Source organism: Trichogramma pretiosum, unplaced genomic scaffold (assembly GCF_000599845.2).
Source record: "Trichogramma pretiosum strain Unisexual culture from Peru unplaced genomic scaffold, Tpre_2.0 scaffold36, whole genome shotgun sequence".
NCBI lineage: Eukaryota > Metazoa > Arthropoda > Insecta > Hymenoptera > Trichogrammatidae > Trichogramma > Trichogramma pretiosum.
In genome coordinates this window covers 171,919-187,830 of record NW_019641685.1, presented here as the reverse complement: position 1 = coordinate 187,830, position 15,912 = coordinate 171,919, and the positions used below count along the sequence as shown (strand labels likewise).

General features: G+C 37.0%; 1 protein-coding gene across 1 annotated transcript in view; it reads left to right on the top strand.

The window, feature by feature from the left end:
• LOC106651025 overlaps positions 1-15,912 on the top strand; it is a 48,028-nt gene that overhangs the window by 18,664 nt on the left and 13,452 nt on the right. The window contains exons 30-51 of the mRNA XM_023461164.1: positions 346-489; positions 568-648; positions 1,117-1,299; positions 1,376-1,696; positions 1,771-2,151; positions 2,238-3,005; positions 3,079-4,986; positions 5,168-5,476; positions 5,553-7,484; positions 8,090-8,416; positions 8,485-10,692; positions 10,762-11,103; positions 11,173-11,472; positions 11,546-11,860; positions 12,015-12,336; positions 12,799-12,815; positions 12,975-13,286; positions 14,003-14,300; positions 14,368-14,717; positions 14,773-15,063; positions 15,141-15,443; positions 15,528-15,845. Of these exons, the coding sequence (XP_023316932.1) occupies positions 346-489; positions 568-648; positions 1,117-1,299; positions 1,376-1,696; positions 1,771-2,151; positions 2,238-3,005; positions 3,079-4,986; positions 5,168-5,476; positions 5,553-7,484; positions 8,090-8,416; positions 8,485-10,692; positions 10,762-11,103; positions 11,173-11,472; positions 11,546-11,860; positions 12,015-12,336; positions 12,799-12,815; positions 12,975-13,286; positions 14,003-14,300; positions 14,368-14,717; positions 14,773-15,063; positions 15,141-15,443; positions 15,528-15,845 (11,730 nt within the window). The remainder of the gene's footprint in view (positions 1-345; positions 490-567; positions 649-1,116; positions 1,300-1,375; positions 1,697-1,770; positions 2,152-2,237; positions 3,006-3,078; positions 4,987-5,167; positions 5,477-5,552; positions 7,485-8,089; positions 8,417-8,484; positions 10,693-10,761; positions 11,104-11,172; positions 11,473-11,545; positions 11,861-12,014; positions 12,337-12,798; positions 12,816-12,974; positions 13,287-14,002; positions 14,301-14,367; positions 14,718-14,772; positions 15,064-15,140; positions 15,444-15,527; positions 15,846-15,912) is intronic.

Sequence of the window (15,912 nt, the reverse complement as noted above, 5' to 3'; positions counted from 1 at the left end):
ATTTTAAATAATTGTTTGTATTTTTTTACGTTAAAATATCTAATGAAAGTTATTTTTTTTAACTATGTTCAACATAAATAAAGCATACTTTACAGAGATGATTTTAGAAAAATTTACTAAACTACATTGAATGTTGATGAATGCCAGAACTTAATGAAAAGTAAAAATTATTTTCAAAAAAATTTATAAAGCTTGAAGAAAAATATTTTATAAATATTATAAAATATGCTAAAAATATAGCTTTTTAGTCGGTTTTGGCATCTTGTTATTCAAGGTTTCATGAAGAAATTATGAATGAGTTTATAGTGAATACTAATTAATTATAAATCAACTTTTATTCAATAGATGTAAAGTGCTCAGCAGATCAAGATTGTCCTTTGAATCTATCTTGCATAAACCATGAATGTTTGAATCCCTGCTCCGTTGGAAGTCCGTGTACACATCCAGATGATTGTACTGTTGAGGCTCATAGAGCCGTATGCAATCAAGGTATTTTTATGATTTTTTATGATAAAATAACTTCACCTCATACATTTTTTAACAACTTTCATCAATTTTTGTTTATAGCTACAGAACGCAATGCTACCGATTGTCCTGACTGCCCGTTTGGTACAAAATGTGATGAAGTACATAAAGTTTGCGTGAAAGGTGAGTTTAGTAGATGCACAATATCACTTGGCACTATATTTTCGTAAAGAGTTCATATTCATGTAGGTATGGAAATATAAATATTCATATCGGCAGTGATATGTATCTATAGTAATTGTAAATATTGATGTACATACAATCGATAATTGTACAATTTTAAATTGTATCACTGAACAATCACGATGTGTTTATAAGCACACAATGGTTTATAATTATTATAAAATTATAAAAAAGCACTTGTTTATCTTTACGTCTCACAGCAATGCAAAAAAATATTCTTTTATTCTCAAATTTCTCAATTATTTTGCACTTTTGGAATGTTTTATGTTATATTAAAATCATATTAAGAACTTTTTTAAAATGCAAATGATAAAAAATAGAGCTCTTTATGATTAAATACACACGCGCGTTTTAAGTAATTGCACATTTCTTGGGGCTATATGGGCTATTTTCTGGCTTTCTTCCTAGCTGGTTGTTCAAGCGATAGAGATTGTCCATTGACGGAGACTTGTATCAACGAAGTCTGTCAGGAACCGTGTCAACTCAGAAACCCTTGCACTACACATGCCGTTTGTCTCAATACTAATCATGGTACGGACTGTAGCTGTGAAGAGGGATATCATGGAAATGGATTTTCTCTTTGCTCAAAAGGTTGTAACTCATTTAAGTCAACACTCAAGCACAAATGAAATATCTTGTAACTTACTCTTATTGTTCTCATACGCAGTTGAGGGTCCAAAAAATGTGTGCCAATATAACGAAGACTGTCCACCAAATAAACTATGTGATCGATTGAATCGACGTTGCATAAATGTTTGTTCTTACGACACTTGTGGTGATAACGCTGAATGTTACGTAGAAAATCACCAAGCTAGATGTAAATGTTTAGTTGGATTTGATGGAAATCCTGAAATTTCTTGTAGAGAAATTTTACACGATCCTTGCGCTTTAAGCCCTTGTGGTCTTAACGCGTTGTGCGAAATTGATAATGGAAATCCAATATGTTATTGTCCAAAGGGTTTAACTGGAAATCCTTTTGATCAGTGTAGTAAGTTCAATTCTTTGACATTATAAAAATAGTTATTAAACAAAAAATGTTAATACATATAATCATGGTTACAGTTCCTGAAGGAGATCAGTGTCAAAATAACCCTTGTGGTTACAACACTGGCTGTAGGGTGGTTGATGGTCAAGCAACATGCTTCTGTTTACCAGGTTATGAGGGTCAACCACCCGTTATACCTTGTGAAATCAAAAATCAACCATGCAATCCATCTCCATGTGGACCAAACACGCAATGTACGGTTCTGAAAAATGGATTTTCAAAATGCACTTGTTTATCAGGATTTATCGAGAGTCCAAATACTATCAGAGGTTGCGTTCCTCAAACTGATCCTTGTGAACCAAATATTTGTGGAGCTGGTGCTTCGTGTGATAGTAATAGAAATCCACCTTGTATCTGCCCCTTTGGAACTGTTGGAAATCCTTACAAAGCTTGTCTAGGTAATAAAATAATTATATTTTATTTTTAATCCATGTGATTGAACGCATTGTTATTGTAATTATTAATTAAAATGTAATAAATTCAGCATTAGGGGAAACATTATGTCAACCTGGGCCTTGTGGTGAAAATGCAGATTGTTACGTAACAGACAATCAAGAACATTGTTATTGTAGATATGGATTTTATGGTGACGCATATCAAGGGTGTCACGAGCCTCCTAGAACACCATGTCAACCTAGTCCATGTGGACCAAACACTGAATGTAAACTTTCACGAGATAATGAAGCCTTGTGCGAATGTAAACCGAGTATGGCTGGTGACCCTTACAGTCCAAATGGTTGTGATAGGCCCGAATGTATAGAAGATGATGAGTGCCATGCAAATCAAGCTTGTATTGGGTATCGGTGTCAAGATGCTTGTATCGGAGCTTGTGGAATAAATGCTAATTGCTTCATTGAAGATCACCATCCTATATGTCGATGTCCTGATGGTATGGAAGGTAATCCACAGTACAGATGCTCAGAGCCATACGGCCCGCCTCGGGATACTCTCAACCCATGTGTACCAAGTCCTTGTGGACAAAATACTATATGCCAAGTGATTAGTGAGCGGGCGGTTTGCTCATGTTTACCTGATTTCCAAGGTGATCCACAGACTGGCTGCAGACAAGAATGTACTATGAACTCAGATTGTGCTACCGATCAAGTTTGTCTTCAATTTAAATGCATCAATCCTTGTGATTTGGGAACAGTTTGTGGCGGTAATGCTCGTTGCAAATGTATCTATCACACACCGACGTGTGAGTGTAATGATGGTTATTTTGGCAATCCATTCATTAGATGTACCATTAAACGTAAGTTTTTTTTCTATGCTTTAACAATAACAATCGATTGATAATTACAAAGGATTAAATTTTTATTTTATAGCATCAATTACTTTTGGTGGATACAACTATACACGTCCATGTGAACCATCTCCTTGTGGAGACTCCAATTCTTGTCTTGACTTTACACCATCTGTTGCCATGTGCGGTACTTGCGATCACCAAGGAAGTTTGAATAATCCTTACTGTCGACCTGAATGTTTATGTAATGCTGAATGCCCATTTGATCAGGCTTGTATTGGTTGGAAATGTGCAGATCCTTGCCTTGGATCCTGCGGCGAAAATTCTCTCTGCCGAGTAGTTCATCATACGCCAGTATGTAGTTGTCCTGCTGGTTTGTATGGAGATCCATATCAAGGTTGCTATCAAGTTGTTGAGCAAGAACATGATTTATGCAGCTCAGCACGCTGTGGAGCTAATGCTAGGTGTGTTGAGCAAAATGGGATGACAACTTGTCAGTGCGAACAAAATTACTTTGGAAATCCTTACACAGCTTGTCATTTGGAATGTTTACAAAATTCTGACTGTAAATTAAATCAAGCATGTTCTAATCATAAATGCATTAATCCTTGCGAGGGGACATGCGGCACTGGAGCATCTTGCGACGTCATAAATCATTCTCCTGTATGTTACTGTGATGCAGAATTCACAGGAAATCCATTCGTTTTTTGCAAAAAATTACGTTATAATCCACCATCTATTTTACGAAATCCATGCGATCCATCACCTTGTGGACCAAATAGTAGATGCACAGTTTCATCATCTAAGTTTGCAACATGTTCTTGTTTACCAGGTTTCCGAGGTATCCCTCCAGCATGCAGTCCGGAATGTATTGTAAGCTCAGATTGTTTACAAATACAAACTTGTGTGAACATGAAATGCGTAAATCCATGTAATGGCGTTTGCGGTCATAGTGCTCTTTGTTCAGTTATCAATCACAACCCAATTTGTACGTGTCCACCTGGAAGCACTGGTGATCCATTTTTCAAATGTTATCAAGAAGAAGAGAGAAAAGAACTAGAACCACCAACTCAACCATGCAACCCAAGTCCTTGTGGACCACACTCTGTATGCCAAGTAAAGATGGGGCATCCAGTATGCTCATGTCAAAGCAATTTTATTGGAATTCCACCGAACTGCAAGCCAGAGTGCCTAATTAGTCAAGAATGTCCGATAGAAATGGCATGCGTTTCGTACAAATGTGTTCATCCTTGTCCTCATAGTTGTGGACCAAATTCAGAATGTACAGTAATTAATCATACACCATATTGTTCTTGTAAACAGGGTTACGAGGGCGATGCTTTTGTTGGTTGTACTTTAAAATTAGCTCTTCCTCAAGAACCTTCAAATCCATGTGATTCTTTTAATTGTGGTAATAATGCACTTTGTACAGTGCACGAAGGAGTTCCAAAATGCACATGTATTCCACCTTATATCGGTAATCCATACAGTGGATGTAGACCTGAGTGCATGATGAATTCAGATTGTAATAGTAATTTGGCTTGCATCAATCAACATTGCCGTGATCCTTGTCAAGGAGTATGTGGTGTAAATGCTATATGCGAAGTCATTAATCACATTCCAAGCTGCTCCTGTAAACCAGGTTATACTGGAGAACCTTTCCAGTCTTGTGTATTGGAAAAGACGAGAGAAGAAGTTTCACCATGTTCTCCTAGCCCATGTGGGCCATATAGTGTGTGCCGGGTACAAAAAGATAGAGCTGTATGTTCCTGCAGTGATGGATACCGAGGCTCACCACCTTTTTGCCGTCCTGAATGTTTAGTTAGTTCTGAATGTTCTCCGGAATTGTCTTGCATTAGGCAAAAATGCACTGATCCATGTCAAGATTCTTGTGGATTGAATGCTAATTGCATTGTTAGTAATCATAATCCAATTTGTAGCTGTCCAAAAGGTTTTGTTGGTGATCCGTTTACTCAATGTATTAGAGAAGGTAATTTTGAATTGTTATATCATTTTTACCTCGTTAAATTTACTACAATTTTAATAATTTACTGCAATTATTCATTTCAAATTTAATAATTAAATTTAATTATTCAATTATTATATAATATAAAAAATAAAATTTAATTATCAAAATTAAATTAAACTAAATTATTTTTTTTACCCAATAGAAGTGCGTAGGCCTGAACCATGTGTTCCATCTCCTTGTGGACCGAATGCCGTTTGTCGTGTTCAAGATAGCCGACCAGTATGTGCATGTAATCGAGGAATGATTGGTGCTCCACCGAACTGTCGGCCAGAATGTTTAATTGATCAAGATTGTCCGAGTTACTTGGCTTGTGGGCAAAATAACAAATGTTCTAATCCATGTATAGGATCTTGTGGTCTTAATGCTCAATGCTCCGTGCATAATCATCGACCTGAATGTCAGTGTTACGATGGATACGAAGGAGATCCATTTTCGGGATGTATTCAAAAATGTACGCCTATTGTATAGTTACATTTTCAACGATTTATATAGATAATTTTATTTGATTTGTTTCTTATTAATTTCAGCTTTAATACCAGACAGTCCTGACCTTCCATGCAGCCCATCACCTTGTGGGTTGAATGCCATTTGTACAGAAAAAAGTGGTGCTGGTTCTTGCACATGCCCACCAGAATATATTGGAGATCCCTACATTAGTTGTCGACCTGAATGTACCCAAAATTCAGATTGTCAACATTCAAAAGCTTGTATAAATAACAAATGCAAGAATCCGTGTATTGGAGCTTGTGGATTAAATGCTGTTTGTCAAGTATTTAATCACCAGCCGACTTGTTATTGTGTGGAAGGTTTGTCAGGAGATCCATTAAATGCTTGCCATATTCCAATAATTAATCCAGCTGGCCCGGATCCAGTTAATCCATGTGATCCTTCACCTTGTGGCCCATACAGTAATTGCAGAGAAGTTGATGGACACGCTGTCTGTACATGTCAAATAAGCTATATTGGAACTCCTCCAAGTTGTAGGCCTGAATGTGTAGTCAGTACAGATTGCTCTCAAAACCGAGCTTGTATATCTCAACGTTGTGAGGATCCATGTATTGGAACATGTGGATCTGGAGCTAACTGCCAAGTTATTAATCACAATCCAGTTTGCAGTTGTCCAGAAGGTTTCTCTGGAGATCCTTTGTTCAATTGCGTTCTTGTTGAAAATAGATCCCCACCAATAAGTGTGCCAGAAAATCCATGCTCTGCATCATTTTGTGGTCCAAATTCACAATGTAAAGCTAACGATGGAGTTCCAGCTTGTTCTTGCTTACCGAATTTCATTGGTAGACCGCCTAACTGTAGACCAGAATGTATTATTAATGAAGAATGCCCTGGAAATCTTGCTTGTCAAAATGAAAGATGCATCGATCCTTGCCCTGGATCTTGTGGAAGCAATACTTTTTGTAATATCGTAAAGCATAATCCAGTTTGTATTTGTAATGATGGCTATACAGGTGATCCGTTCCGTGGTTGCTCGATAATAATTACTCAAATATCTACAACTGAACGGCCTACTCCATGTAATCCTTCACCGTGTGGAGCAAATGCAGTATGTAATGAGAGGAATGGAGTAGGCTCATGTACTTGCTTATCAGAATATTTTGGTGATCCTTATACTGGATGCAGACCAGAATGCGTGACAAATTCTGATTGTGATAGATCCAGAGCTTGTCTCAACAACAAATGCGTTAATCCGTGTTTGAATTCTTGTGGTCCTATGGCTTCTTGCCGGGTTATCAATCACGCACCTTCCTGTTCATGCTTACCAGATTACACAGGTGATCCAACTACTGGATGTCATCCGAAAGCTCGCATTACTGAAAAACCAATTTCTGATGCTTGTGATCCGACACCATGTGGACCAAATAGTAATTGTCGTACTTTGAATGGTCATGCTGTTTGCTCTTGTCAAACTGGTTTCATTGGAACACCACCAACCTGTAGGCCAGAATGCACAGTCAGTTCAGAGTGTCCACAAAACAAAGCTTGCATTAATAACAAATGTATTAATCCATGTTCTGGTAATTGTGGTAAAAATGCGAAGTGTTTGGTACTTAATCACAATCCAATATGTTCATGCATGAATGGATATACTGGAGATCCTTTCAAAATATGCACAGAAGTTCAAAATGTATCTCCTAAGATTCCAGAAAATCCTTGCATACCAAATCCTTGTGGAGAAAATTCTCAGTGTCGAGAGATAAACGGGCAACCAGCTTGTTCGTGTTTACTCAATTTCATCGGAAGACCTCCAAACTGTCGACCAGAATGTAATACCAGCTCAGAATGTCCAAATAATGCTGCTTGTATTAATCAAAAATGCAAAAATCCATGCCAAGGTGCTTGTGGAGAGCTAGCAAGATGCTCAGTGCACAATCATTTGCCCGTTTGCACTTGCCCACAAGGATATGCTGGAGATGCAACTATTCAATGTATACAAATGCTCGTGACTAGTAAGTTCAATTTTAATTACAGCATTCAACAAATCATGACTACAGTCAAACCCCGTTATCCGCGGGGGTTCGGTTCCGAAAAAGTACCGCGTATACCGAAACCGCGGATACCGAAGCATTGTTCTTATGGGAAAAGGGGGGTTCGGTTCCTCGTCCAGCTGAAATGTCAATGTACGAAAGAGTAAAACACCTTTTTTTTATGAAAAATCAAAGTATTTATTTATTTTCGAGTAAAATACTTAGTCAAACTTTTTTGCTTCGCTCTGTGCATCAAATCTTTGTATAAACTTTCATAACACTGCAATGATTTTGTTATATCTTGCTTGAATTGAAGGCTGCGAGTCATTATTGGATCATGATTTATGGCTCGTTCAATGAGTTGTTCTGCATCAGCTAAAATTTTACTTATGACTTATCTTGCATTGTTCTGCATGTTTCCCCAAAGATTTTGCACTCTCTCGAGTTTTTTTCCAACTGAAGTTGGGTCACAAATAGGGGTACCGCGGATACGAAGAATCGCGGATAACGGGGTTTGCCTGTATAAATATATTTTCGATATGGTGATTTTTTATTAAATAATTAACATAATGAAATTATAATTTTAGCTACTGAAGAGGCACCATCAAATCCATGCGTACCTAATCCTTGTGGACCAAATGCTCAGTGTAGAGAGAGAAACAATGCTGGCGCTTGTGTTTGTCAAACCAATTTCTTCGGGGACCCCTATGATATTCATGTGGGATGTCGTCGTGAATGCGAAGCTAACGTAGATTGTTTACCTCACCTAACATGCACCGGCTACAAATGTGTTGACCCTTGTCCAGGAACTTGTGGTACATTAGCCATCTGCGTGGTTGAAAGACACATTCCAACTTGCAAATGTCCTAGTGGGTTTACAGGCGATCCTTATTATGCTTGCGAAGAGAGCAAAGGTAAAAATTAACTGCTCAATATTCAAAAAAATTTTGTTGAAACTAATTATATAAAATTCAAATTTTAGTTGTGAAAGCACCAATTGATCCATGCTTACCATCACCCTGTGGCCCTAATAGTAAGTGCCGAGCAGTTAATAGTCAACCAGTCTGTACGTGCCAACCGAATTACATTGGAGAACCTCCAAGATGTCGACCAGAGTGCCGGGTCAGTGCAGAATGTGCATCAAATTTGGCCTGCATAAATAATAAATGTTTAGATCCATGTCCAAATACTTGCGGCCTGAAAGCTCAGTGTACAGTCAAAAATCATAGTCCTATATGCACATGCCCTGCAGGATTTACTGGAAACCCATTCTCTCAATGTATAGTTGATCAAAGAGATGAGGACATAACAGAACGTCCTCCATCTTGCACTCCTTCACCATGTGGGCCTAACTCTAAGTGCCAAATTATCGCCGGTAGCCCTGCTTGCTCTTGCTTAGCTGATTACATTGGACTGCCACCTGATTGTCGACCAGAATGTTTAGTTAATTCAGAGTGCAATAGTGAATTGGCTTGCATCCAAAATAAATGCCAAGATCCTTGCAATGGTTCTTGCGGATTATATGCACAGTGCCATGTTCTAAATCATATTCCTATTTGTACATGTATTGAAGGTTTCACTGGAGATCCGTTTTCACAATGCTCATCTGAGCCGAGCCGAGCACCATCTCCACCAAATCCGTGCAATCCATCTCCTTGTGGACCGAATGCTATTTGCAATAATGGTGATTGTGAATGTTTGCCTGAATTTATTGGTAATCCATTTGAAGCCTGCAGGCCCGAGTGCACAATTAGTTCAGAATGTCCTCGAGATAAAATGTGTATTAGAAATAAATGCAGTAACCCATGTCCAGGCACGTGTGGTCAAAATGCGCAATGTGATATGATTAATCACATACCAATATGCTCGTGTCCTTCTGGTTATGTAGGAGATCCTTTTATTAGTTGTCGGGCTCAACCAATAAGTGTTGAACCTTCACTGAATCCATGTGATCCTTCACCTTGTGGACCAAACAGTATTTGTAAAAATGTTCAAGAACATGCAGTTTGCTCTTGTTTGTCCGGTTACATTGGAACACCACCTTCATGTAGACCAGAATGCGTGGTTAGTTCTGAATGTTCACCAACAAGATCGTGCATCAACAATAAGTGTACTGATCCATGTTTAGGATCTTGCGGCTTAAACGCACGTTGTGAAGTAATTAATCATTCGCCAATATGTAGCTGTCAACCAGGTCAAACCGGTGATCCTTTCAAAAGTTGTTTTGAGCAACCATTACCAGCTCCAGGACCTAAAATTGATGCATCTCCATGTAGTCAATCACCATGTGGACCGAATTCTGTTTGTCAGGACATTAACGGCAGCCCTGTTTGTTCTTGTCAACAAAACTATACGGGTATACCGCCAAACTGCAGGCCTGAATGTATTATAAATCCAGATTGTCACTCTAGCAAAGCCTGTATTAATGAACGTTGTCAAGATCCTTGCGCTGAATCTTGTGGAGAAAATGCTGAATGTTCAGTGATCAATCATGCAGCTATTTGTACTTGCTCTCCTGGTTTTACAGGAAATCCATTTATACAATGTCTGCAACTTACAGAAGCACCCCTTAATCCTTGCGAGCCATCACCTTGTGGTTCTAACGCAATTTGTCAGCGTAAGGATAATGCTGGTGCATGCTCTTGCATTGACGATTATCATGGAAATCCATATGAAGGATGTCAACCAGAGTGTACTCATAGCTCAGACTGTCAGACCAATAAAGCTTGCTTGCGAAATAAATGTGTAGATCCGTGTCCTGGTATTTGTGGTACTAATGCTCAATGCAATGTTGTCAACCATATTCCAACTTGTACGTGTCAGCCAGGCTACAACGGTGACCCGTTTGTTGGTTGCACTTTTGAACCAGTTACAGAACCACCCAGTTTCCGCCAAGAACCGTGCAGTCCTTCGCCATGCGGCCCGTACAGTAATTGTCGTAATATCAATGATCAATCGGTTTGCTCATGTCAAGAAGGATACTATGGCTCACCACCTAATTGCAAACCAGAATGTTTAGTCAATTCTGAATGTCCACAAAATCGTGCTTGTTATAAGAATAAATGTAACGATCCTTGTCCTGGAACATGTGGAATTGGAGCTCAATGCAGAGTTATCAACCATAACCCTCTGTGCAGTTGTCCAGCTGGTTTCACGGGTGATCCATTTTCACAATGTTACGAAGAACCAAGTAAATATCATTTTTTCATTTTTTTATTTTTAATTTCAAAAAGTTCTTAAAGTTGTTTTTTTTATATAGAAACAGCCCCACCAGTTCAATCAGAAAATCCATGTGCATTGAATCCTTGTGGACTGTATGCTGAATGTCGCAGAGTTGGCAACCAAGCAAGTTGTAAATGTAAAAAGAATTACATAGGCTCACCTCCCAATTGCCGTCCAGAATGTGTAGTCAATACAGATTGTGCCTCAAATCAAGCTTGTATATCTGAAAAATGTCGAGATCCTTGCATCGGCTCGTGTGGCCAAAATGCAGATTGTCGAGTTCAAAATCACATACCAACTTGTCTTTGCAAAGCAGATTTTACTGGAGATCCTTTTACTCTTTGCTCGCCAATTGAAAGTACGTATAACAATAGCACTAGTAAATTTTGTATCCAATCTAAATATGTTAAAATAAATAAAAAATTTTTTAAATTTATAGTTATATCAGTGCCACCAAAATCTAACGATATTTGCCAGTGTGGCTCTAACGCTCAGTGCGATGCAAATAATGTATGCAAGTGTTCACCGAACTATTTTGGCGATCCGTATACGGCTTGTCGTCCCGAATGTACCATTAACTCTGAATGTTCACGTAATAAAGCCTGTATCAATCATAGATGCAAGGATCCATGCATTGGAACGTGTGGTAACAATGCTATTTGCAATGTTGTGAACCACATCCCCATGTGTAGTTGTCCTCCAGATATGACAGGCAATCCATTCTCAGCTTGTAAAATCATACCAAAGAGTAAGAATTAATTACTGATGAATTTGTAATTCAACTTTTGACAAATTAAATAAAAATTTAATTTATATTTCAGTTCGTGTAAATAAACCATGCTCACCATCGCCTTGTGGTCCCAACAGTATTTGCAAAGCTATTGAAAATCATGCAGTGTGTTCTTGTCAACCCTCATTCACCGGCAGTCCTCCTGCTTGCAGACCTGAATGTGTCGTTAGTTCAGAATGTCCCTTAGAGCAAGCTTGTTTGAATAATAAATGTCAAGATCCATGTCCAGGATCTTGTGGTCAAAATGCCAAGTGTCTTGTGATAAATCATAATCCAATATGTAGCTGTTATGAGCGATATACCGGGGATCCATTTAGCAGCTGTTATCCAGCGAAAAGTAAGTTTCATAAAATATTATTTTGCATTTATTTGTACAAAAGTTTGAAAAAAATATTAAAAATTTTAAGATCTCAAATATTAATATCATCGTAGTAAAAAACTTGTGATTACTAATAGCACATCTTACAAAAATAAATAAAATTATTTTATTATAGTTGAACCATTAAAACCTGAAAATCCATGTCTACCGTCGCCTTGTGGTCCCAATGCAGAATGCAAAGTACGCGGTGATTCATTCGCTTGTTCATGCATGAAAAATTACATTGGTGTACCACCTAATTGCCGACCAGAGTGTACAATCAATCCAGAATGCCCACCTAATTTAGCATGCATGCAGCAGAAATGTCGCAATCCATGTGAAGGAATTTGTGGTACAAACGCACGGTGTACTGTTGTCAATCATAATGCAGTATGTTCTTGCATCGAAAATTATCAAGGAGATCCCTTCTCATTATGTCAACCAGTTATAAAACAACAAGGTGAGTTTTTTTAAATCAATAGCGTATTATAATCTGGTAGAACTTTTTGGGTATTAGGCATTATTATATTGGGTTTTCTAATTTAAAATCCTCCTAATTTTATTCAATGCATGCTTCGAAAGAAATTAGGTAAGTACCTTCTGTCTACATGCTATTCCTAGCTATTCGATTTCTATTTCCGATTTCTTTCGTACTTAAAATTAATTAATGAATTAGCATTTAACGTGTAAAAGTTAAGTAAGACATGGGTTAAAATGCAGGAGAACTGCAACAATTAATGTTTTATGCGAGCTTTAATTATTATTATCTGATTATGTTTGTCCCTTTGTTATACTTTTTATATTAAGTCCTACGAAAACACTAAAAATCTAAACGTAAACGTTGCATTATAAACAATAGTACACATATTGAAATGACAGCAAAGCGCTACCACATTTGTTGTTGGTGATCTTGGCTCTTGCGTAAGTATGATCGTAAACCACCGTTTTTATTACTTTTTACAGGTTTTAACAGGATATCCTTAATGATATATATATCTATGAACGACCATTATTATTCGGCTACATGATGAGAATCTTTAAAATAAACATTAATAACACTTTTTCATTCTAATATTTCTAGTATCGAATCAGTCAGCTGTAGAACTCAGTCCCTGTACACCATCCCCATGTGGCTCTAACGCCATTTGTAAAGCTCGAAATGGTATAGGTTCCTGCCGATGCAAGCCAGATTATTTTGGTAACCCCTATGAAGGATGCATTCCTGAATGTACCCTCAATTCTGATTGTACCTCAAACTTGGCTTGTCTGCGATTTAAATGCCAAAATCCTTGCCCTGGAATTTGTGGTCAGAATGCTGAATGTTATGTCATTAACCACATACCGAACTGTTCGTGTCCAGCAGGATTTACTGGTGACCCATTCACATACTGTCTTCCTTATCAAGTGCCACCTAGTAAGTTTCTTTTCAGAATAATCATGATGTTTCTTAGAACACACGAGTTAGTTTAGTCCCTAGCTTTTTATAAAAATTGATAGAATCACGCGTTATAATAACTATGTGTTTTGGATCTTGTCTACATAAAATTTTACAAAATATAGTATGTTTCAATTATAAAAATGATCCTAAAAGAGAAGTAAGTACGCAAAAATAACTATTGCCTTAATTAACTTGTAAACGAGTCATTAGATGAATCTATTTATTCAAATTTTAAATTATGATAACTAAAATCTTTAAATAAATGATAGTAGGCTTAAAAATGTCCAATTCTTATCAGAATTCTCATTTCAAAAAAATTCAAACTATAAGTAAAAAACCTAGATGTTTGTTCCTATAAAAAAACGCCGTTATGTAGTAAAAATAAGAAATATTATTTTCACGTATAAAATGTATTTTTCCGTATAATTGCTTCAACTAGAAAATATGTGAAGTTTCAAACTTGTGCGCAAAACATGGTTTTTCATTCTTGAATCAAAAATTTTTAATAAAAGTAAGCTTACAAAATTTAGAACAGTGGTATACGCAAAGATTTCGCAAAATAGATAATTCTTATTCGAATCTTGCTACCCTACATGCACTTTACCGACTTATTTAACTTTTGTATGATTTACCTGTTTCGCCTACTAGTTTTGAAACAATCTTATTTTTGATAATACATATTGAATTTCTAGTTAATGAAAAATACGATCCATGTACTCCTTCAATGTGTGGGCCTAATTCTAATTGTCGTATAATTAACGATGAAGCCATATGCTCATGTAAACCTACGTTTATTGGAAGCCCACCAAGGTGTCGATCAGAATGTGTTATCAATTCTGAGTGCTCCTTGGATCATGCCTGCGTTAATCAAAGATGTATTAACCCTTGCCCTGAACCATGTGGTTTGAATACCATTTGTAAAGTCATTAATCATAGCCCAATCTGTTCGTGTAAACCAGGCTATTCTGGAGATCCATTCACTCGATGTACGCTGTTAAAAAGTAAGCAATAAGCATAATGGATTGTCATGTTAACATTTGAACCTCTTTGAAGTAAGAAAAATATTTTTTCCAGAATCTATAATTGAATTAGATCCTTGCGTACCTTCTCCATGTGGACCAAACTCCGATTGTCAAGTAATAGGTTCTTTGGCATCGTGTTCATGTTTATCGCAATATATAGGGAGTCCTCCTTATTGCAGACCAGAGTGTGTCATTAACTCTGATTGTCCCGGAAACCAAGCTTGTATGAACCAGAAATGTAGGAGTCCATGCGATGGTTCTTGCGGTTATAGAGCTATTTGTAATTGCATTAACCATATACCCATTTGTTCTTGTCCAAAATCATTTATTGGGGATCCATTCGTAGAATGTCAACCTGAAATACCATATGCCCAACCTTGTAAGAGTTAGCTTCAAAATTGTTTAATCGTCAGTATATAAAAATAACTTTTTTATTTTAGTAAAAACGAATTCTTGTCACTCTTCACCTTGTGGAGCAAATGCTAATTGTAATGATGGAATATGTAGGTGCATTGAAAAATATCAAGGAAATCCATACATAGCTTGCAGACCCGAATGTGTTTTAAACAGTGAATGTTCCATGAATCAGGTTTGCAGTAATAACACTTGTATTGATCCATGTATTGGCACATGCGGTGTATCGGCTACTTGTAACGTTTATAATCATATTCCCATATGCACGTGTCCCGAGAAATTCACAGGGGATGCATTCGTGGCATGTTATCCTTACGGTATGCTTGAAACTAAAAAAGTATATCTTTTAAAAATATTATTAATAGAAACAAAACATGTTCTTTAATTTATTAAGAAGGAGCAGTTCAAAATCTCTGTTATCCATCTCCATGTGGTCCAAACAGTTTTTGTCAAGAATTAGCAGGGCAAATAATTTGTTCTTGTCTAAGTGGTTATTTAGGAACCCCGCCAAGTTGCAGACCAGAATGTATCACTAGTTCTGAATGTCTTCGAAACCAAGCATGTAGCAATCAAAAATGTATCGATCCTTGCATAGGTGCGTGTGGTATAAATGCAATATGTCAAGTTATTCATCATACACCAATATGTCGTTGTCCAGAAAATTGGACTGGAGATGCTTTTAATTATTGTGAAAAGAGTAAGAATTAATGAAAAATTTGATGCTAATTATTGATTCAAATTTAGTTATAATTTAAATGCTCGGATAATATTTTCGTAGAAGATGTTCAAATAAAAGAATCTCCGATAAAAACTTGCGTACCATCACCATGTGGCCCTAATGCCATATGCGAAGTAGCAGATAATTTACCTTCATGTTCTTGTTTGCCTGGATACTTTGGTTCTCCTCCCAATTGTCACCCAGAATGTGTTAGTAATAATGAATGCCTCATACATTTAGCTTGTATAAAGCGTTCTTGCAAAGATCCATGTGAAGGATCGTGTGGATCCAATGCCAAATGTCACGTTGTCAGCCATACACCTATATGTTCTTGTTTACCTCAATACACAGGAGATCCTTTTTCGCAGTGTTACCAATTACGTAAGTGTCGCAATAATCAGTAAAAAATTTTATTATTCAATGAAGTCATTGATAAAAGTATATAAAT